We start from the raw sequence: 23028 nt of genomic DNA, 5'->3' as shown, positions 1-23028 counted from the left end.
GGCAAGAAAGAAAAAAAACCAAGGGGTAGGGAATGAGCTTTTAGCACTATCCATAGAGTTTTGGTGCAGCCAACTTCAGCTTTAATGCTCAAGCCTTTTTTTCCCCCTTCTAGAATAGTTTTAGAATTAGTCTCTAATTTCAGTATGTGGAAGATGGCGGCTATTGAATCATAGTTGCTAAGGGTCAATACCGCACCTCACTTGGACAAAAAACTCCTACTGAGACCTGGAACAGTGGCTTCTGACTCGGAGCTGACGTGTCTGGTCAGCACTGATCAGCACTGGTCAGTCAGTGGCTCTGTGCTCTGTATACACAGACCACCCTATGTGTATGGGTGAACACTGTCCTTTTCTCCTTCCTAAAAAGCTCAGGTCACCTACAGGTCCACAGCCTGCCAGTTCCTTGGAATGCTTTGGAGTGCATAATAAATATTATTTTGGGAAAGCAGAAAAGATTAGGTTAACTGTGCAGGTGTCCAGGAGACAAGTTTGTGAAAATCTGTATGTAAAACAGATGTCTGTAAATTCGTTTGTATTTTCCCACTGGCTTGTTTTCTAATTTCAGACATGTTACAGCTGGATTCTGAGTTGGTGTCTAACGGTCAGTGGTAACCAACTATCTACTCAGCTGTTCTGCACCTCTTTGAATCTAGGTTTGCTCATGGTTAAAGGAAAACAAATACACTCACGTTACACAAGCGGTTAATCCTTAATTGTCTTAGTTTGGGAGGGAGTTTTTATATTAGTTTTTTTTTTTTTTAAAATGAGCTTAGTTATCTAGTTTTCTATTTGTGCTTTTTAAGAATACGATGTGTCTAAAACTTTCTAGATTTTTAAACACTTATTTGCAATGCTTTATTTTAAGAGACAAAATAACAAATGAAATGTTTTGGAGTATTACCAAATCAAAATATTTTATATGACTCCACTCACTTTCACTTCACTGTTTCTTTGGCACAATGTCAGTGGTATTAAAGCTTAGAGCTTATGCAAGATGGCAAGGCACCTAAATAGTTGTAAATGTGAGAAGAAAAAAATGCAATTCTATTATTTCTGAAAGAGAAATAGGGAAGCATTTAGTGGTCATTTGGGGACTGGCAACCAAGAGGCACATTTGGTATTTTGACATACTCATGTTATTATATAAACATGGATAAATCTTAGATCTCTACTATAGTTTAAGATTTTGACAGAAAGTTGGCGATTTCATTTTCATACATATTAATCTGTGGACTTTATTGAGGGATAAGCTTTGAAAATGTCCCTTTTGTTTTAGTGTTCAAGTTCCAAGGATAAACAGTTCTTTAATTGTGAGTTTTAGTGTCTACTATAGTCCATATTTACAGCCTCACAGATTTCTCTAGAGATCAAATTATCCAAGGTCTGTTTTGGTCTTAACCTTTTTTTTTTTTTTTTTTTTTAAGCATGCTCCTTTAACTCATAAATTAACTTCCAAGTCTTTTTCATTTTGTTTTCTGAATTCTAACATTCTTGAGTATCACCTATCCCAATGATACTGAAACATTTTGAATGTTGAGGGACTATGAGACTCCCAGGTTTTTGAGATAAAATATATTTGAATTTTTGTAGATGTCATGGTGTATTTGAGGTTAGGACAGATTTATAATATTTTCTGGTATAAAAGTCAATTTTATTATCTGAAAATGTAGTTGAAAGCACTGGTACAGAATATAATAGACAATGAAGAATTGGCTAAATGTCAATGATTCGGTGAGCTGTTCTGAAGAAGGTAAATGCTCCGTGAGCTGTGTGATTCAGTGAGCTGTTCTGAAGAAGGTAAATGCTCCGTGAGCTATGTGATTAGTGTTCCAGAATCTGTACCTTGTTTACAGTTAGTTCATGTACAAACTGTGCATATGAAACAGTTTCCAAAAGACCCACATGTCACTGTATATTTCCTGGTAGAACTGGCCCTTTTAATCATGTGTGTTTGGTGTAGTGAACCCATCTTGTGTGACTTTACCATAATGGCATGATCCTAACTTTGCAAACAATGCTCATCTTCAGGCTGTGACATACCTGTGGCTGTCAGTGAGACCTGAATTCTGCTGTGCTGAGACATTCTTGGAAGACAAAGGTCACCATCACAGATGGCACCAAGCTATCCTCACCGATGTGATTGTGATAGGCTTGCATTTAACAGCAGTGCAATCTGACTACTAACTTCTGGCTCAAGGTCTTACCCATCGGCTTTGGTATATAAGGTGCAAAGATTAACACAACCAATTCAACTGTGACTTTAAAAGTATGAATATGCATCTATGATGTCATGACTATCTCTTTGATAGCCGTATTTTTCTGAAAAGAAAGTCTGATTTACTGACAGAAAACTAAGAATAACTGAGTCCTCTTAGACATGATATTGAGAAATATCAATTATTATATAAATTATAGTTGTATTCTATGAAAAATCCTCTTACAGTCTTTCTTTATCTTGAAAAAGTAAATTCCATTGTTAAAAAAAGACTAATAATTTATTCCTAAATCACAACTTTGTGAATAGATGTGTAGAATAGACCTAAATTACTTATAATTTCAAAAGACCGTTTCTCAGGGTATTAGATTTCTGTGGAAAATTTTAGTTGTATACTCTGAAAAGCTACAGTCTAAATTCGATAAAAGAATTCTAGAAAATAAGAACTTTGTCCATATAAATGTCTAAATGGAAAAGTGAAGGAAAAGGCAGAATCAACTGAGAGACCCTGTACTTTCAGGCAAGTCTGCTTTATCCAAGGTAACAGGATGTTTTTGGGAGTCTCCCTCCTCATTCAAATTTCAGACTTATTTATGGACAAAGCACCCCTAGCAGTCTCAGATCTTCTCAGCAGAGGAAGAAAGGAATGCCAGAGGAAGAAGTCGTTCCCAGAGAGACCAGGACTAAGGCGTGGCCTCTCCAGGCTTCTCCTGAGACTCTGCCTCATTGGGTCTGTGTCCCCTCCTTGCCTACTGCCTTGTTTCTGACTAGTTCGTACTTGAACTGATGGAGTTGTTATGGCTGTCCAGGTCCTATAACTAAGCTCTTCCTGTGGCTTCCTTCCACAGAAACAAAGAAAAGAGTCAGTGTTTTTCAAGTTGGAGCACAGTTTGGTTGTTGGAAATACTCTGGCGTAGAGAGGGAGATAGTGGCAGGGCTCAGGGGTGAAGAAGATGACGTGCCAGATTATGGATAGCATGAAAAGGTACTCTGGGAACTGAAAGGTTTTTGCTTTTGATGGAGAGATGGAAGATGAAACAGGAGATACTACGAAGATATAAAAAAATATTTTCATATAAGCTCTGAGGTAAAAAGCTGTGTCTTACTCATATTTATTCTTCACAACTCTGAATAGAATGTCTACTATGAAAGGTGTTCAGTAAATGGCTACCAAGTGGAACAGTGACTTTACAGAAACTGAAGACATAAAAATCTCTATCTCATACAGTCCAATTTGAACTGCATTCAGTCTTGGTTAGCAGCCGAATGCTTAACCACTGTGCCACCAGGGCTCCCTCAGATGAATTGAGGAATCATTATTTCAGTCATACTCAATCTTGTTTTATTTTTATCTTTACAAGTAAGAATAGCTTTTTTTCGACGGCCCCCTCCTCAATTTCAAACAAGTTTATGGTTTTTCTCTCATGGTGACTTGAAAAAAAATAAATCTTTTCGGTCACAGAGTAACAAAGAAACAATTCAAACTGAACTGAGTGTTCCTGGTAGTCCCCTAAATGTCACTTCTAAATCATATGTAATTTATTCTTTCCTTACTCATTGGTAGAATTAGGCTTATTGACTTTCTCTTAGAATTATTTCCGTTAGTTTGAGAGTACTTGATGAGATTCCTTTATTCTTTGGGTCAAGGATACACTAATCTTATAAAAATAATAAAAAGTGAGTCAATGGTTTCCAGTTTTTGGAATAACTGCATTGGAGTAATTACAATTTTGTTCCAGTCAGATGATCATAACCGAGTTAAATTACCCCCTTCATTAGTTGCTAGGCCTTTGTCTCAATTTGTCTACATTTTTTATTTCCATTTCTTATCCTCTTCTGCCCTCTTCTCAATATTAGGATCATCTCAAAAGTCCTTTGATGATGACAGATCCTTATTTCTCCTACAAGTCCCAGTTCAACCAGCACATTGTCTGGGAACCTTCTCCAGCACTAGGCAACAACTGCCTTCTTACAGCACCTCCATGATTTCATGCTTTAGCCAGTATTATAACCTTAGTCTCATCTTATTCCCTCCCACTAAACTATGACCTATCTGAGGGTAGAGACCTCACCCAATTAATTTTTGTATCCCCTGGTAGCAGTTTAAAAGTGTAGACTGATTTTATACAGTCTAACTGAATGATTATGAATAGCAGTGGAACATTTCCTGGTATAGCACCAGAAGATGAGCCCCTCAGGTTGGAAGGCACTCAAAATATGACTGAGGAAGAGCTGTCTCCTCAAAGTAGAGTTGATCTTAATAATGTGGATGGAGTAAAGCTTTCGAGACCTTCATTTGCTGATGTGGCATGACTCAAAATGAGAAGAAACAGCCGTAAACATCTGTTAATAATCTGAACATGGAATGTACAAAGTATGAATCTAGGAAAATTGGAAGTTGTCAAAAATGAAATGCCTGAAGATTGATATCCTGGGCATTAGTGAGCTGAAATAGAGTGGTATTGGCCGTTTTGAATTGGACAATCATATGGTCTACTATGCCGGGAATGACAAATGGAAGAGGAATGACATCGCATTCATTGTCGAAAAGAAGATTTCAAGATCTATCCTGAAGTACAATGCTGTCAGTGATAGGATAATATCCATATGCCTACAAGGAAGACCAGTTGTATATGACTATTATTCAAATTTACCCACCACCCACTAATGCCAGAGATGAAGAAATTGAAGGTTTTTACCAACTTTGCAGTCTGAAATTGATCAAACATGCAATCAAGATGCACTGATAATTACTGGTGATTGAAATGCAAGAGTTGGAAACAAAGAAGGATTGGTAGTTGGAAAATATGGCCTTGGTGATAGAAACGATACTGGAAATCACATGATAGAATTTTACAAGACCAATGACTTATTATTCATTTGAAATACCTTTCTTCAACAATATAAATGGCAACTATACATGTGTACCTCACCAGAGGGAATACACAGGAATCAAATCGACTACATCTGTGGTAAGAGATGATGGAAAAGCTCAGTATCATCAGTAAGAACAAGGCCAGAGTCCGACTGCAGAACAGATCATCAATTGTTCACATGCAAGTTCAAATGGAAGCTGAAGAAAATTAAAACAAGTCCATGAGAGCCGAAGTATGACCTTGCGTATATCCTACCTGAATTTTAGAGATCATCTCAAGAATAGATTTGATGCACTGAACACTAATGACCAAAGACCAGATGAGTTATGGAATGACATCAAGGACATCATCCATGAAGAAAGCAAAAGTTCATTAAAAATATAGGAAAGAAATAAAAATGGATAAAATAAAAGTGGAAATCCAAAATGGATGTCGGAAGAGATTCTGAAACTTGTTCTTGAATGCAGAGTAGCTAAAGAGAAAGGAAGAAATGATGAAGTAAAAGAGTTGAACAGAAGATTTCAAAGGGCAGCTCAAGAAGACAAAGTATTATAATAAAATGTGCAAAGACTTGGAGTCAGAAAGCCAAAAGGGAAGAACACACTTGGCATTTCTCAAGCTGAAAGAACTGAAGAAAAATATCAAGCTTCAAGTTGCAATACTGAAGAATTCTATGGGTAAAATATTGAACGACACAGAAAGCATCCAAAGAAGATGGAAGGAATACACAGAGTCACTGCATCAAAAAGAATTGGTCAATGTTCAACCGTTTCAGAAGGCAGTATATGATCAAGACCAATGGTACTGAAGGAAGAAGTCCAAGCCGCACTGAAGGCATTGGTGAAAAACAAGTATCCAGGAATTGACGGAATACCAATTGAGATGTTTCAACAAAAGGATGTAATGCTGGAAGCGCTAACTCCTCTACGCCAAGAAATTCGGAATACAGCTACCTGGTCAACCGACTGGAAGAGATCCATATTTGTGCTCATTCCAAAGAAAGGTGATCCAACAGAACGTGGAAATTGTCGAATGATGTCATTAATATTACACCCAAATAAAATTTTGCTGAAGATAATTAAAAAACGGTTGCATCAGTACATCCACAGGAACTGCCAGAAATTCAAGCTGATTCAGAAGAAAACATGGAATGAGAAATATCATGGCTAATGTCAGATGGATCCTGGCTGAAAGCAGAGAATACTAGAGAGATGTTTACCTGTGTTTTATTGACTATGCAAGGCATTTGATTGTGTAGATCATAACAAATTATGGATAACGTCGTGAAGAATGGCAATTCCAGAACACTTAATTGTGCTCATGTGGAACTTGTACAAAGATCAAGAGGCAGTGTTCGAACAGAACAAGGGGATACTGTGGGGTTTAAAATCAGGAAAGGTGTGCATCAGGGTTGCATCGTTTCACCACACTTATTCAATCTGTATGCTGAGCAAATAATCCAAGAAGCTGGGCTATATGAAGAGGAACATGTCACCAGGACTGGAGGAAGACTCACTAACAACCTTCAATATGCAGGTGACACAACTTTGCTTGCTGAAAGCAAAGAAAACTTGAAGCACTTACTGATGAAGATCAAAGACTACAGCCTTCAGTATGGATTACACCTCAACATAAAGAAAACAAAAATTCTCACAACTGGACAAATAAGCAACATTTAAATGGAAAAAAAAATGTTGAAGTTGTGAAGGATTTCATTTTACTTGGATCCACAATCAACACCCATGGTAACAGCAGTCAAGAAATCAAACAACACATTGCACTGGGCAAATCTGCTGCAAAAGACCTCTTTACAGTGTTAAAAAACAAAGACGTCACTTTGACGTCTAAGGTCCCCCTGACTCAAGCTGTGGTATTTTCAATCACCTCATATGGTGGGTCAGTGGTTAAGAGTTCAGGCTGCTAATCAAAAAATCGGCAGTTGGAATCCATCTACCAGCTGCTCCTTGGAAACCCTACGGGGCAGTTCTACTCGGTCCTATAGGGTCGCTATGAGTTGGAATCATATGCATGTGAAAGCTGGACAATGAATAAGGAAGACCAAAGAAGAATTGACACCGTTGAATCATAGTATTGGTGAAGAATACTGAATATACCATGAACTGCCAGAAGAACGAACAAATCTGTCTTCAAAAAAGTACAGCCAGAATGCTCCTCAGAAGGGAGGATGGTGTGACTTCGTCTCCCCATACTTTGGATATGTTATCAGAAGAGACCAGTCCCTGGAGAAGACATCATGCCTGGTAAAATAGAGGGCCAGCAAAAGAGAGGAAGACCCTCAATAAGATGAATTGACACAGTGGCTGCAATGATGGGCTCAAATACATCATTAATTGTGAGGCTCTCGCAGAACCAGGCAGTATTTCATTCTGTTGTACATGGGGTCGCTATGAATTGGGATCAACTTGATGGCACCTAGCAACAACAACACTGAATGGTGAATTGTACAAAAGAATGACTGCATGGACATCCTCAATTTTATACTGGGTTTGATCAATTCATAGAGAGGTCAACGGTTTTCAGAAATGTTTATCAATTTCCTGGTAGTTTTCAAATTACATAGCCAAGTTTCTTTTCTCCCAATGTCATCTATCTCAGATGTTTGGAAATCTAGTGAAACCTAAAGGAACATTTCCAAATGTAAGAGTGTCAAGGCTTCTACCAAGAAGTCAAGATTGCAAGGAGTGAATGCCTAATTGAGGAAAATTGAAATAAAAACCCAGGTCAGCCTCACCCCATCCAATACTTGGAAGAAAGACATGGACCAATGCAAATGGGAGGCTGTGACACTTCAAGACATAACTCTGCCACCGCCTCAGGGATTTTAAATCGGAAAGTCAAATATGGAGATTTTGAGAGAAAATCTTAAGTAGTCAATAAACGTGGGAACTAAAGGAAACATATCAGAAGTAAGAAGATAAGTGACAGCCTGCATGTGTGGACTTCTCATCAATCAGAATTCAACAGATTATCCAATCTTTATATTCTCCCTGTGATCACAGGTGCCCTGGTGGCACAGTGGTTAAAAGCTCGGCTGCCAACAAAAAGGTCGGCAGTGCAAATCTACTGGCTGCTTCCTTGGAAACTTTATGGGGCAGTTCTACCCTGTCCTATAGGGTTGCTATGAGTTGGAATCGACTTGAGGGCAGGGGTTTGTTTTTTGTTTTTATAATCATAGGTAGTGAATGAAATATTCACTCGAATGCCTTCAATTTACTCAGGACTTACTCGGACCGGTCAGTGGGCGTGGTCAATACTAGCCAGCACATGACGGAAGTGGTTTTCATGTTACCTCAACACTGTGTTTCGTGTCGAACAAACGCGTATTATACCATCTAGCTCTTCAAACCTTATCTGAAAATACATTCGCTTTAGCTCAACTTGAATTTCTCTATTTTCAATATTAAAAAACTAAATTATTATATTATCTAAGTTACAGGGGACAATTTAACCAAGATGAAAGGAGTGTATTTTGCTTTTAAATACTGTCTGCAACTTAGATTCCAGTGTATGTTTACATTGATTGTTTTGTGACTTAAATATAAGTTTATTTACCCTTAAAGAAACATTATTTAGGTGTTTTATTAAAAAATATAGAGCTAAATGTTTGTGATAACAACTTATATCACTAAGAACACCAAACCAAAATACATTTTAAATGTTAAAGCAAGATCTATAAAGGATAGTAATCCATATTCCATAATTTTACACTTCAGATTGATCATCTTAAACTGTTATTTTAGTGTAAAATATTCTGTTATTATTTTTAAGTATTTTGGTACTTAAAGACCAATGTAAAAAGTTAAAACATTGAAGCTAATAGATTAAAATAGACTATAAACATCCTATGCTTGCAATAATGATTAAACATTTTCTAACAGAATACTGTCTTTTTACCTCATTAACATAATAGAAAATTTCTAAGATTTTTTTGTCCCTATATGAATAAAAACCCAAATATGCTTTTAATACAAGATATAGGTATCTTTGTGCATTTAAAAATTTCCTTTACTATTTGTGATGTTTTTAATTTAAAGTGTCATTTGTTATAGAAGCTTTCATTCATAATGTGGTCATTGAACTACTTGTTTGTGGCTTTGTTAGTCCTACACAATTTCAGAACTTTGTGCAAAGCCCATCAAAACAGTGATCATACTGTGAAAGAAGTTCATTAATAATATCAAAATGCAGTTAACTGATTCAATCTATTTAAAAAACCAACAACAACTGAATCATTAGCAGAGTTTTGTCCTGGTAACTCTGCAAATCCACAGAATTAACATCCTACGAGTTAACAGTAATAATGGTTCCAACCCCCGACCCAGTTTCTCTATATGGGTCCCAACAGATCTTGTGAAGGGATAGCCATGCAATAGCTTTCAACTCTCTGACGTGGTCTAAATGTCAACCAAATGACTACAAATATTTTCCTGATAGGATGGATAGACTTACAAAATGTGAACCTATTCATGGAGAAATGAAAAGATCTTACTATTTACAGCTTGGGTAATATTAACACTAAAGCAGGCAGGAGTGTGTAATTAAACCAGTTATTTAGAGTTGGTAACAGAAACCCAAGTAGTAGCCTTGAGAATGTTCTTCCAATCGAGGACGTTGCTCTTTTTATCTTTGCCAGACACAAAAATTAAATAATTATCAAGATCTAAGGGATGGAGGCAGATAGTTAGAAGAACAAAGGTCAATTTTTTGGAAATAAAAAAGAGTCCCTTTACAAGAAGAGACCTGGAACATATGTTTAAGGCACTGTGCTCTACAGGCAAAAAAGTATGGGGCATATATTGTTTAAAAAAAGCACCAAGGAGATGTGGTTAAAATGAAAATTTCTAAAGGTTCCTTATGAGAGAGACATATTCTCTAAAGTAATTTCATTCTTGAAAAGAGCACTAAAATTTTTTTCTATGATATAATCCATCTTTGGCACATAGTTTTCTACTCTCAAATTGAATTTGTTCATAGTATTACAGTCTAGGGCTGCGCTGTTTAATAGAAATATAAGGAGAGCCTCATAATCTTAAATTTTCTAGCAGTCACATGGAAAAAGTAAAAAAAAAAAAGGTGAAATTAATTTTAATATTTTAGTTTATTAAAGCCCATATATTCAAAATATCATTCCAATGTGTAATCAATACAAAATTATTAATAAGGTAGTTTATTATTACTTTTTGTTATTAAATCTTCAAAATCTAGTATGTATTTTATACTTACAGCATATCTCAATTCAGAGTAGCCACAAAATGCTCAAGAGCCATACGCAGCTAGTGGCTACTGTATTGGACAATCCAGGTCTAGAGGAACGTTTTTCTTCCTCAGAGGCTTGATAGTCTCCATGCTTTTTCTTCTTCAAACCTTTCATCAATGCACACTTGTTCACATAGTGTTTGATTTACATGTTAGTCGAGGACAGCATGAACCTGAGTTTTTATGTAGTGCCTGACATGTTGTTTGTAATACAAAATTAATAGTTTTAAACAAGAAGACAACTCTCAGCAGTTCAGCAATTTCTGAGTTCAAGTCATTGGGCAACCCTTCTGCTTTGTTCAATCTTCTATGGATAGCTTCACTGGAATATGGCTAAATCCTTGCAATTAGTTGAGGAACATATTATAATAATCATGTAATTTTAAAAAATGCCTCAATACAGAACCATTCGGCACTTACAATCTGTTGAATGAACTGTTACTAAACAAGCTAAGGGCTCAGTGTTTCAGCGACTTATTCTGCATGTGATTTAAATGATTGTCCCAAAGACATTACTGAGAGAGCAGAAATTAGCTTCCGACACATCTGGAATCCATGGCACGAGCAGCTGGCACCGACGAACCACGGATGAAGATGAGTCGATGTATCCAGCAGTATGTAGCTCTACGTTATAAGGGGCTTTACAGGAGACACTGGGATGGACATGTTTCAAGACACTAATACATTCACACAGGATAACGAGTAAGAATGTGGTATGGGTACACAGACTGGATGCTGCGGTTGCCATGACAAGTACTCACATTTTCAGATCATCCTGCTTCTTTTTGGCTTGTGCACGCCACTGGTGCATAGCAGGGAAGAAAGCCACTTGTGTACAGTGGAAAAAGTATATAACTAATAAAACTGCAGTTTACTGAGAAATAATTGTTTATCACAGCTGTCACTGAATTAATTTCATAAAATTATCAGCAAAACAGGTGCATAAAATTTTTATGAATCAGAACTCTCTGTTTGCTGATTCATAAACTGGCCAGTATGCAACAAGAATATTATGCATCAAAGAAAGCATTATATAACTTTCATGCAGTAAAATTGTAACTAGTACCTCAAAACAGTTAATGCAACATTAGACAGAGATTAAAGAAGGAACTCGGTGCACACAAATGTTCTGAATATGAGAAAATGGTAATTATCACAATTTATTTTCTAAATTATAAAGTCAAAAATAGTATTTTGCAGGAAATTTTAAAGTCAAGCTTAGGTTATAACGGTGGTTTTGAAGATTCAAAAAGGCTTACTGGAAAGCACATAGCAGTGCATGGTTTTAGGGGAAAAATTGGGGGGACTGGAGCTTATCCTAAATTGTTATGTCCTGAGACTATATATGTTGCAGCACAACCGTGCCAATTTCAAACTTGGATGGGTCGTATCTACTGATTTATGTGTCTTTGTCGTTATAGGAGAACTCCAGATGGTCCTCACCTCTCAAGTAGCATTCACCTGAGAAACGGGAGGCTGAATATTTTGGACGTGGGATTCTACACAGGACTGACTCTGACAGGCGGGAGATCACTGTTAAAACACTGTACATGTCTTCCTATGTAAATTAAGTGAAGAATGGAGAACTTGGTAAATATCAAGCCAATTCCTTTTTAATTATTACTATGTGTCATTGGAAAGAAGCGTCTGTTCTTTATGGATTAAAAACTGACAACATAAAATTTATCCCCAAGTCCTGGGAATTTTTAATACTTTTTTTATGATTCAATTTTGATGCGATATGTTGTTATAATTTTCATTACTTACAACATACTGTTTAGAATAAAATAAAAGCACATGTGTTGCCAGCAGCTGGAGATAAGATCTGCTGATATTCTAAAAATACATTGCCATAATTTAGCTTATGATATAAATGCCTTCATGAGGACTGTAAATGGACATTTTTCTAATTTCAGACACGTTCGTATAATGAGAACTCAATCACTACATTTACCATTGCATTAGGGAAAAAATGAAATGTTTAAAATAACAATCTGATCTAAATTATAAGAGAATGCAAGTAAAATACTTTTCATTTAAGAATTTCAGACTGGTAGTTCCACAGAGTGGTGATGACTACATTATACATATTTATGTGGGTTTTACAGGATGTTTCAAAAGTCCCTGAGGACATATAGGACCCACAGTCTCAGCGTGTCTTTGCATACAAATGCAAACTTGTTTCTATACTTGTTATATAATAAATGCTGAAAATGGCCCTCCTGTGCTTATAATAGAGATGACACTTTTGTTGTCAAGGTCACTAAGAGGTCACAAATGCCATTTTCTGCATGGGTACTCAGGGACTTCTGGCTCATTCCTGTAAATTGGTTTTCCATATAAATATGTATAGACATATATGCAGTATGCATAGTCACAACACAAATATATTTAACATTTAAGAAAATTTAGATATTCTACTGGTAAACTGACATATGTATACAATATAACTTGTATTTATTCATAGGAATTTGAATTTTTTTGATTGTTGTTCAAATGTACCATTAGCTTAATTGTTATTTCTTTCCAAAGTTGTTATCAAGACTCCTTTATAAAGAAGCAACATGTTTTACTTGCACGTACATTTTCTTTTTTTAAGCTAAAGTTGAGTAATGAAAATTAATATTCACAAGTTATTGAATGATGGAATTTTCCTTTTTTAAAATCAATTTTGGTTTCCCTTTTATATTTGTATAATTGTATCAGTGAAACTGTCTTTTTAAAAAAAATTGGTTCAAGAGTTAATGGTTTTTGTTTTCTAGTTAGCAACCACAATGTCTGGTATATTAACATATGTCAGCTTCCTACAGGAACCCTATGGGTCTGCCCACCTGTGATGTCATAGTAAGGAGGGGCTTTTCTTCAGCAGACTCCTCCCTCGGTATCTCCTTCATCACCATGGCAACAGCCTTATCTGCCGCCCTAGAGCCTTTTCCCTATAACAGTGAAATCAACAATGACTTGTGTCAGGAGAAATCTTTTAACTTATTATTTATTACAAGACATTCTAATGTTTAAAGAGCAATCCAACACCAATGATGAGGAGGCTGCCAGAAGTGAATCTTGAGGCTTTTGGCTGAGGAGGAAATGCACAACATCTGAAAAAAGATTATTGGTGAACTTTTAGTTAGCTATTTGTTTCAACTTTACAGCTGACATATTTAATTTTAACATAGTATTTTATATGTATAATATATTTTAAGGCAATTTACATGACAAGTACATACTTTTTTGTAGTATCATTTAAAAACACTAGGGATTCCCTATTAAGGTCATTTATAAATTATATAATCCTTAAATATTGGGAAGGACAGTAGGAAATCTGGGACAGGATTAGGATCAGGATCTGACTCCCACAGAGGGCCTCTGTTGGGTGGTCGCTGGAGTCTTTGTCATTTTTGAGTGGACTGGGCACAAAAAGAGTAAAAACATAAAAGCTCTGAAACGTTTCCAGTGGCCTGACATCAAGGAATTCACCCAGCTTGTTTTGTGGAGATAATGGTCTCGGTGGAAAAAAAAAAAAAAAGTTACAACTTTCAATGTTTTTGAGACCAAGAAATTTTAATTGAATTACAGAAATGTCTTTTAGAGAATCTCATAAATCAGGTGTAAGTAAAGGATAATTAATAATTGAAGCACTGATACATATATATAAAAAAATCCCTACATTGTTTGTCTTACACCACAGACTTTAACGGGAGAGGATGGCTTTCTGTCTCCTGAGTTTACCAAATTATTAAATTTTTAAGAGTAGATAAGGTATAATGGAAAAACAAAACAAAATAAAATAGGACCTTCCCAGCCCAATTAGAAACATCCCATACTATGTAAAAATTAAATAATCTTTAAATACTTTCAAAACAAAAAGAACTCCCATTTTCTCAGGTCTCTGGGCAGCGCTTCCCTGGGGAAAATAATTTTATCCAAAGAGCAGACATGAGTATCTGTGTTGTAAATCTACTTAAAATACAAATGTTGTATACAGAAATATCATAGACAAAAAACCAAAAGTGGATATATGGGGTCCACTGTCTGAGAGGGAATTTAGAGCTGGGTTCATGGTCAATTCCAGAGGTTAATAAATCTTGATAGTTTCTATGCAATGAAAAGAAGATAGAATTACATCAGTATCTTGCACAGGGCTCCAAGTATTTGGAAGGTTTATGCTCTAGGAAGGGAAACAATGTCCATTTTCTCAGGTGTTGCCTTTCTAAAATGTAACCAGTCACAGCTTTTAATTATGAGAACAAAGAAGAACTTCCCATATAGTAACTACTTGTTAAAATGTGTGAGTCTGTTGAAAGTTTGTTTCTTTGGTGTGTTTTGACTTCAGAACTAGCATATTGCCGAATGACAATACTGTTATTTCCAAGATGGAATATCAAATAGTAGAGACTTTTTTTTCTGCATATACAGTAATAGTAATTTTTGTATGTGTTCTGAAAGGTTTAAATGGCCACAACCTTTAGATTGACTGATCTCTGGAAGAAGAAAGGGAAACTTAATGATTCACTGTATAACGAATTGGGGTGCTTAATGATCCCAGGTTTCTTCTTTAATGAAGCAATGCGAACTTCATAAAATAGAGATGCTTGTAATTCTGTATTCTGGGAGAAGATTTATTATGGTACTGTTAAACTATTTAATATTTTTTTCAAAATATAAAAATTATTTGGATGATACATTACATACTACAAGCTTAGTACACTTTTACAGGTTACACTCATTTACAGACTAAATAAACTTTAAAACAAATATTTTTGCAGCCGATTTTTTTCAAAAGAGCAAAATCATCTGTGAAGAATTCTTTCCATGCTCCAAGACGTTCTAGTAATATAACAATAAACAAAGTGGCATGCTTACATTTAAATACCTAATACATTTAAAAGAACAAATCGAATATCACAAGGTATAATTTTAAAAAATAATAATAATTCAAACTGTGTTCTTGGGCTAAGAAAAACAAATGTCAATTGATAAGCATCTCAAAGACTTCAGGTCAATACTTCAATATACCATTGATTTGAAATGCTACCAATCCATAAACTACACATATATAGTTTTTACATGTGCAACTAGAATAGCTAGAATTAGCAACGGACATGCCATTTCACTAAAACAAAAACGAAAACCAAACAAAAATTAGTCCTTTCATGCTGAACTCTAGAACAAAGCAGTGGTCAGCTGGAAAGGATGTATAAAAGACACATGCGGTGCGTTTTATTTCTTGCAGAAAAACCCACCAAAGCCACGGTCAGGTCACTTTTTTGAAGACAGTGCCACTTTTTCTTCAAGGTTACACCTACTACCTGAAAAGAGTCACGATACCCATGTTAGTGCCTGCCAGCAACTTCTTTTCTTTATTGCTTTTGGCTTTTGAGATAACACCTCATGAACCTCACTGTTCTGCAAGTATGGTACAATGCAAGGACAGAATGGGGAGGCCTGTCACTGCGACATCTCCATGGCTGCAGACAGATCATCTAAAACCACTGCCAAGTCAAGTGACTACACTCATCGGTCAAAGCAAGACGTCCCCCCAGATTGCATGGGCACCTCCACCTGGTATCTTAAAATCAAGCTGTGTTATTTTTGATTCACCCATTTATCTTGTGGGATAATGCTTCTAGAATTCAGAACCTGGCTGGTAATTGATTTGGCAATTCACAAAACTGTGCAAGGTTTGCTTATCAGCATCTCTGCGGGGCTGACAGTAACACAGCCATGTGGGTTTCTTTCTTTTTTGTAGTGGTTTAAAACATCGTCAGAAATATCTATGCATAATTATTTAGACTTTAAACTCAATTTTCTAAATATACCTCCACCAAAGGGTCAACCTTGATCTATTATTGGAAGCGGTACGAGGAGAGCAGGAATAAAACATACACTGAACATACACTCATGCCCATAATAACTTTGGATTACATTAAGCTGGCATGCTTTGATGTCATTCCTTACAGCGACAGAAATGATATTTCAGAAGCTGACATCACATCGTGACACACTCCAGCAATTATTTCAGTCTATTTATTTTCAAATATTTCAAAATCATCCCTGGCTTCTTTGCTGAATTTCTTGAGATATTTTCGACTATTTGGAAAACAGTATCAGTATAAAGGGAAACGTCTATTTTTCTTGGTGTACTGATGTGGAAAATTCTTTGCTATTTCTCTTTGTTTCTTTTATCACTTTTTTCCTCACAAATAAAATATGCAAAATGATAGATTTTCCAACAAATAATAATTCTTGAGAATAATGTCTTTATTAACCTCTATTGTAAGACTAGGTATAAACGAATAAATATGTGCCATTAACATTTATTAAGAAAACCCTATTTTGGCCTTCTTTTTTTTAAACATAGAATGAAGGAAATCGAGTGCAAAATACAGGAAGTCACAGAATCCTCTGTGGCTGTGGGTCCCAGACTATGGAGCCGCCATTCAGATGAGGTAACGGGCCGTGCTCTGTTTCACAGGAGGGGAACTAAACTATTTATATGCCAAATGTTTTGTGCATTTTATTTATGACTGTTTACAATAACTCTTTGGGGTAGGTATTCATATCTTTGCTATAGAGTTGGGGATACTGAGGCTTAGAGATGATGTGATTTGTCCAAGGCCTCAAAGCTAATATGTGGCTGAGTCAGGACAGGAACCCAGACCAGCCCCTAAAGTCTGTGTTCTTTCTCTGGCACACATTGTCGGGCCACCTGGCTTAGTGAGGCTGGAGGACTCCCCCACAGGACCCTCACTGACTGCTGTAGTGTGGGTCCTTTATGGTATCACTAAAATTTTGGGCAGGAATCACCTCACAGAATAATCACAGAGACTGGCTTTAAGCAAACCAAACATTTTTGAGAAATATTTTCTTTCTCCTGTCTGGAATGGTCAGCAAGAACCAGCCACCCACAACTTCACTCACTAGCATATTTTTAGCAAAATGCTTTTGTTTCTTTTATCTTCATGGAAAACTAGCCTAAGTCATTCACTTATACGAACTTCCTTTTATTTTTATTCTACAGATCTCAGTAAGTTTACAAGGTTTTTTGTCCTTGTTGTTGATAGTTCCTGTAGAATTGGCTCCCACTCATGGTGACCTTATAAGGCTTGTTTAGTATTTCTCTAGTTGGAACCCACCCGGCGGCTCCGTGGGAGACAGACCTGGTGGTCTGCTCTCGCAAAGCTTACAGCCTGAAAACCCTGTGGCGGCAGATCTACTCGCCACATGTGGTCCCAGTGAGTTGAAATCAAGGCACCTAAGAACAACAACATTCTTACTACGTGTAAATGCTATCCTTACTAGGATTTTCCTGAGATCTATTTTGGGTGCATGAAAAACTTCAAGTATGCAATTCCACAATTACAGGGCATATTCACAAGCAATTTTCTAGTTGCAGATTCTATTACTGCTACCATGGAGATTTTAATTTAAGATTGACTTTCATTATTTTTAATCTATTAGCAATGATCCAGAGTCTTTTTGTCAGATACTAAACAGAAGAAATAAAGATATATTTAATTAGGGGAAAAGTAAAAACTGTATTACTAGACATCTCTGCTAACTCAATATTGTCTAACATATGAATAAAAAAAAACCTTCCTCTTATTCTGATTATAAAAATTAATATATGTTGGTGTAAAAAAAATCAGAAACAAAGAAAATAAAAATAATTGAAAACATTCTCATGCATTTTTCCCTAAGATTTTACATTGTATTTTTATAATATTGGAGATGAAACAGTTTTTTTAGGATGCATGTTTTCAGGATAGACATACTACCATCAAGCTTACATGTGCAAATCTACTGCATCTCTTTCTTCATATACACACATACATAGACATGAACCTGCCACGGATATAATTTTAGCAGCAATCTTTAAAATGATATTCAGTTTTGCTTATGTTAAAAAATTATACATCTCATAAATTCTGGATTTTCCTGAATTTAAACCTTAGATTTAAGCATTTTCAGGAAACTGGCCACAAAAAGGCTAATTGCTGATGGCTGTTCTCATCCCTCATGTGCAGAGCCAAGATAACCTTTTACTCTGGAAGGTAAATGTCACGGTGTCTGCTCTCTTTAATCTCCCAATACAGGGAAAGGCCAGGGCAATGCTTTGCGGGGTCCTCTGAGTGCTGGGGATCCCTGTCTACCAATGTGTGTCTTTTCTTGGTTAAATGTATCCCTGCAGATTTCTTGCAACATAGATGAGGATTCAGTCCATGCAATTCTGGTTCTATCACAGTTATATTTAGCCCCTCCTATCCCTCAACAGAATGTTTTGTAAGTTTTAGAGCAGCACAAGTAGAACTAGATCCAGGCATCTTGGCCCATTCTTGTTTCTAAACGTTCTGAAGGGAGCTACCGATTACCCCTACCTAACCTACTGAGAAGCACTGAGAATTCTCCTCCCTTAGAGATTCACATGTGGAATCCACAACTCCTAATAAATTCACTGTTTCTTTATAGCTGGAGATAACGTGATTTCTGATTCCTTAATAAGAGTAGTCGAGTTGCAGCAAATAAATTGTGGCCCAACTATTGAAAAAGATGATAGGGCATTTAAAAGGAGGACTTCTAATTGACCCTCCATATTTTTCTCCCTTACCATAGATTTTTTAACTCCAGCATTTTTTTTTCCCCATTTGACAGATACACTCTTCCCCAAGACATCACCTTTTCTAATCAGTCTTCTGAGATGGATGAGGAGTGACTCTAATTACATTCTATTATGTAACTCCTGTGCCCTCCATTTCTGTTATATGTTAATTGGTACTTTCTGCTTTACCCTTCCAGAATGTGAGGGGTGGGGGCAGGGAGTGGGTGGGAGAAAGTCACAGGTAGTAATCTCTATAGTCTTGAATTCTAAGCCTTGACACATGAAAGTTGCTGGGATTCTAAGCGCACCATATGCATATTCACTTTCTTTAGCCTGAATTGTTGGTTTGGGGCCATATATAATATACTTGGGTCCTAGGCACTTTTAGAGCCCTGGTGGCACAGTGGTTAAGAGCTCAGTCTGCTAACCAAAAGGTCTGCAGTTGGAATCCACCAGCTGCTCCTTGGAAACCCTATAGGGCAGTTCTACTCTGTCCTATAGGGTCGCTATGAGTTGGAATCAACTCGATGGCAACGGGTTTGTTTTTTTCTTAGGCACTCTTGCCTTGGTGGATCCCTTGCTCCACAAAACAATATTAAGAATTATAATTTATGACTACATTGGTATAAAGATAAATATAATCCAGACAAGATTTATTACTATACTTCTTATTTTTTTCCTTTGTTTTTAAAAGAGATCAAAATGAAAATGTTTAATGTGCCCTTAAAAATATTGTGGGTCCCAAAAAAGGACCAGACTTACTGGTCTGACAGAGACTGGAGAAACCCCAAGAGTATGGCCCCTGGACAGCCTTTTAACTCAGTACTGAGGTCACTCCTGAGGTTCACCCTTCAGGCAAAGAATAGACAGGCCCACAAAACAAACAACAATACACGTAGCTCAACCATGTACACGAGACTAAATGGGCACACCAGCCCAGGGGCAAGGACGAGAAGGCAGGAGGGGACAGGAAAGCTGGACGAATGGAGATGGGGAACCCAAGGTCGAGAAGGGAAGGGTGTTGACATGTCACGGGGTTGGCAACCAATGTCACAAAACAATGTGTGTATTAATTATTTAAAGAGTAACTAATTTGCTCTGTAAACCTGATTAAAACTTCAGTCCTCAGCAACGAGAGTCACTGATTGGTCCAAAGCACTTCTTGTCCTTGCTCCAATCATATCGTGGGTCACTTGATGAACTAGGACTGCCCCATAACCCAAATTCCTGCTTGTGCATGCAGATTAAACTCCTCCCTGGGAACCTGTCATAATACTTTATTTTGTGAAATGTTCTTTGGCTGTGTCTCATGAATGAAACTGCTTCCTGAGAGCAAAGATTGTGCTTATTTCTTTTGAATCATGCATTATTTGATACAGTTCTCTGTGGACACATAATAGACAATAAATAAATGAATATCTATATGATATTGGATAGCTTTTCCAGATTATCTAAGATAATGAAATCACATGACATGGTCACCTTTGACAGAGGGCTATTCTGAATTCGATTACAAGTCTTTATTAGGAAATATCTTTTAAATGAAACGGTATTATTTTCAAGTGTGTAAATATTCATTAAACGTAATAAAGTGTTGACAAGTAAAGGTGCTTATGATTTGCTCCAAAGGAGAGATAAGATGTATTTTTAATTAATGAGATCCATTTGTCCACAATTTACAGTTCGTTTGTCCTTTTGAGAAGGTTGAGCATTCTCCTCACTCCATTTGTACCATGAGGCTTATTTACCCTGTTTGCTTAGCAAGCTTTCTTGCCCCAAGTAGCCAGGGTAATAACACTCAGTGCTCATTCATTTATACCAGTGTTGATTTAGTGAAGTTTTATTACAGGATTACTCTGATTGATGTGGCTCTAAATTACTGGGACCTATTTATTTTAGGACAGGCAACGCTTCCTTCTTTATACATGGGTTGCCATGAGTCGCTGCTGTCTTGACAGCAACTAACAACAATTTATCTTAGGAATGAGCTTTTCTGGTACGCGCCTTTAAGCACCTTTTGCTATCCAGGGTGGTCTAGCTTTAAAAAAGATGTTTCCTTTGGACTACATTTGGCCTTATATTGAGGATGGCATGAATGATACACACTTGACAATTAAGAAGTAAATGCAGAATGCGATATTCAGTTTTCTTCTTTGGTATGATAAACCCCAAATTTGTTATTTGTGTTTTGAGAGGCCTTGATGATTTGTGAGATACATAACCAAAAAATGTACCGTTTTTTATCTTTTTACACAAATAATGCGCGCCTTCTGTGTTTGGCTGTCAACCACGTCTTCCCCACAAGGTATCTTTGTAAGTGTGTTATGCTAATTTTTTGTTTTTTTACACGTTGCTGTAAAAAAAAATCCACATAGTGGCACCTACAAAAATACCTGTCGGGGGGAGGGCACAGTTGGCAAACAAACGTAGAAGTCACGCCTTATTCGTGTTAAAATACCTCAGTCCCAATTAAAGGGTTATTGTTTTCTTCAATTCCTTGTCCACATTTTAGGTGGTTTACACAACAGGCACTTTTTTTTGTGGGGGGGTTGGTCAAATGTTTCAGGTGATTTTGTACAACAAGCACTTTTTCCTTTTGTTTTGGTTGTTTCTAAGAAAAAGGAAAACAACTAAAAACACAAAGTTCTAAAGGTCGCTTTTCTTTTTAAAAACTTTCCCTTAAATACAAGCAGGCCAGACAGCTTGTAACTTCCCTGTACAAATGAACAGTCTCACCGGTCAAGAGAAAGTGAAGTGTTGTGAGAACCACATCTCACCAGTATAGCTAGCTGCATAGAATATGCAAATCGATGGTGTTCTGGGCACCGTAGAGGTGAGACATGGCCTCTTTCTGGGTCTAAGTACAGAAAGACACCGTGAGGCCTGGTTTCCATGTGTCTGGACAGTAGACAAACTGGTCAGTGTACGGAGTCTTAGAATGCTGAAGGCTGACAGCCAGGAAACTGGGAGGAATCACATATAAAAATTTGTTTCCTTTATCCTTTCTTGTCTCTTTCACAGCTTCTATGGAAAAGTTTTCCAAAATAACTATAAAGATAAGAATCCCTTTAGGCAAATACATGATGAAGACCATGGAAACGTTCCCTTAGATGGATCTGATGACTTGTTTTTACTCATCAGTAATTAGATGCATCTCCCAACTTCTTGTCCCTTGTAAATAAAACACACACACCAAATCAAAAACAAGACAAAGAATTTCATCTTCATGCCAAATCAGAGGCCTTTAAATGTTGAAGGCTGTTATCTTGAAACAAAGAGATTGAATGCCCCTCACTTTTTAAATAGATGGAATGACCATATGTTAAAGATACTGTTACAAAATTTTTCAATCTGAGACAGCAAATTTCTCCAGATGTCATAAGGTAGAATTACATGGTATCCATTTTCATTCTAAAAAAAACCCATTGCCATCCAGTTGACTCTGACTCACAGTCACCCTACAGGACAGAGTAGAACTGCCCTATAGGGTTTCCAAGGAGCAGCTGGTGGGTTCCAACTGCTGACCTTTATGGTTAGCAGTCGAACTCTTAACCACCGTGCCACTAGGGCAGGAAGACTATTAAGTAGTGAATTGGAATTCGTCCCCTTTATGAATGGTTCAGGCAAAGTCGATGACTATTTTATGAACAAGAATGTGGCCGTGGAACCTGACTACTCAGTAGCCTTCTCTGTGGCTTTTCCCTCATTTTCTTCAGGTGAAGTGTTTTTCCAGCGTGTTCCCCATTCACCAAATGCCCCAGTTTGGCTGATATAATTCAGGAAAAGTAAATTACAGAAACTAGGCCAAATTCACAAGCTACTAGCCAAGAAAGCTTCCAGCTCAGATACCCCATCTTCCTGGCTTCCCTGAAACAGCTCCGAGATAGGAGCTGAGGTTGTGGGAATTCCTGTTCTGATCTATTCTGCTCAGAACTGGAATCTCTGCTTCTCTTTTTTTTTTTAATATTTTATTGTACTTCAGGTGAAGGCTTACAGAACAGATAGTTTCTCATGTAACAGTAACACACATGCTGTTTTATGACATTGGTTAACAACCCCAC

The 23028-nt window shown here is 36.8% G+C and overlaps 1 protein-coding gene across 10 annotated transcripts in view; it reads right to left on the bottom strand.

Moving 5' to 3' along the window:
- Positions 1–23028, bottom strand: part of PEX5L (peroxisomal biogenesis factor 5 like) — a 239956-nt gene that overhangs the window by 87068 nt on the left and 129860 nt on the right. For 4 of the 10 annotated variants that reach the window (XM_004382307.1, XM_004382310.2, XM_004382312.2 and 1 more), the window contains one exon: positions 13200–13304. The exons of 4 other annotated variants lie outside the window; for them this stretch is intronic. In XM_004382307.1, coding sequence (XP_004382364.1) covers positions 13200–13304 — 105 coding nt within the window. Of the gene's footprint in view, positions 1–201; positions 274–13199; positions 13305–15611; positions 15678–23028 lie in introns of those variants that run through there. 2 more of the 10 variants (XM_004382308.2, XM_012557254.2) reach the window with 2 other exon arrangements.

Source organism: Trichechus manatus, unplaced genomic scaffold (genome assembly GCF_000243295.1).
Source record: "Trichechus manatus latirostris isolate Lorelei unplaced genomic scaffold, TriManLat1.0 scaffold00092, whole genome shotgun sequence".
NCBI lineage: Eukaryota > Metazoa > Chordata > Mammalia > Sirenia > Trichechidae > Trichechus > Trichechus manatus.
The sequence above is the reverse complement of the archived record's forward strand: the minus strand, read 5'-3'. Positions and strand labels throughout refer to the sequence as shown.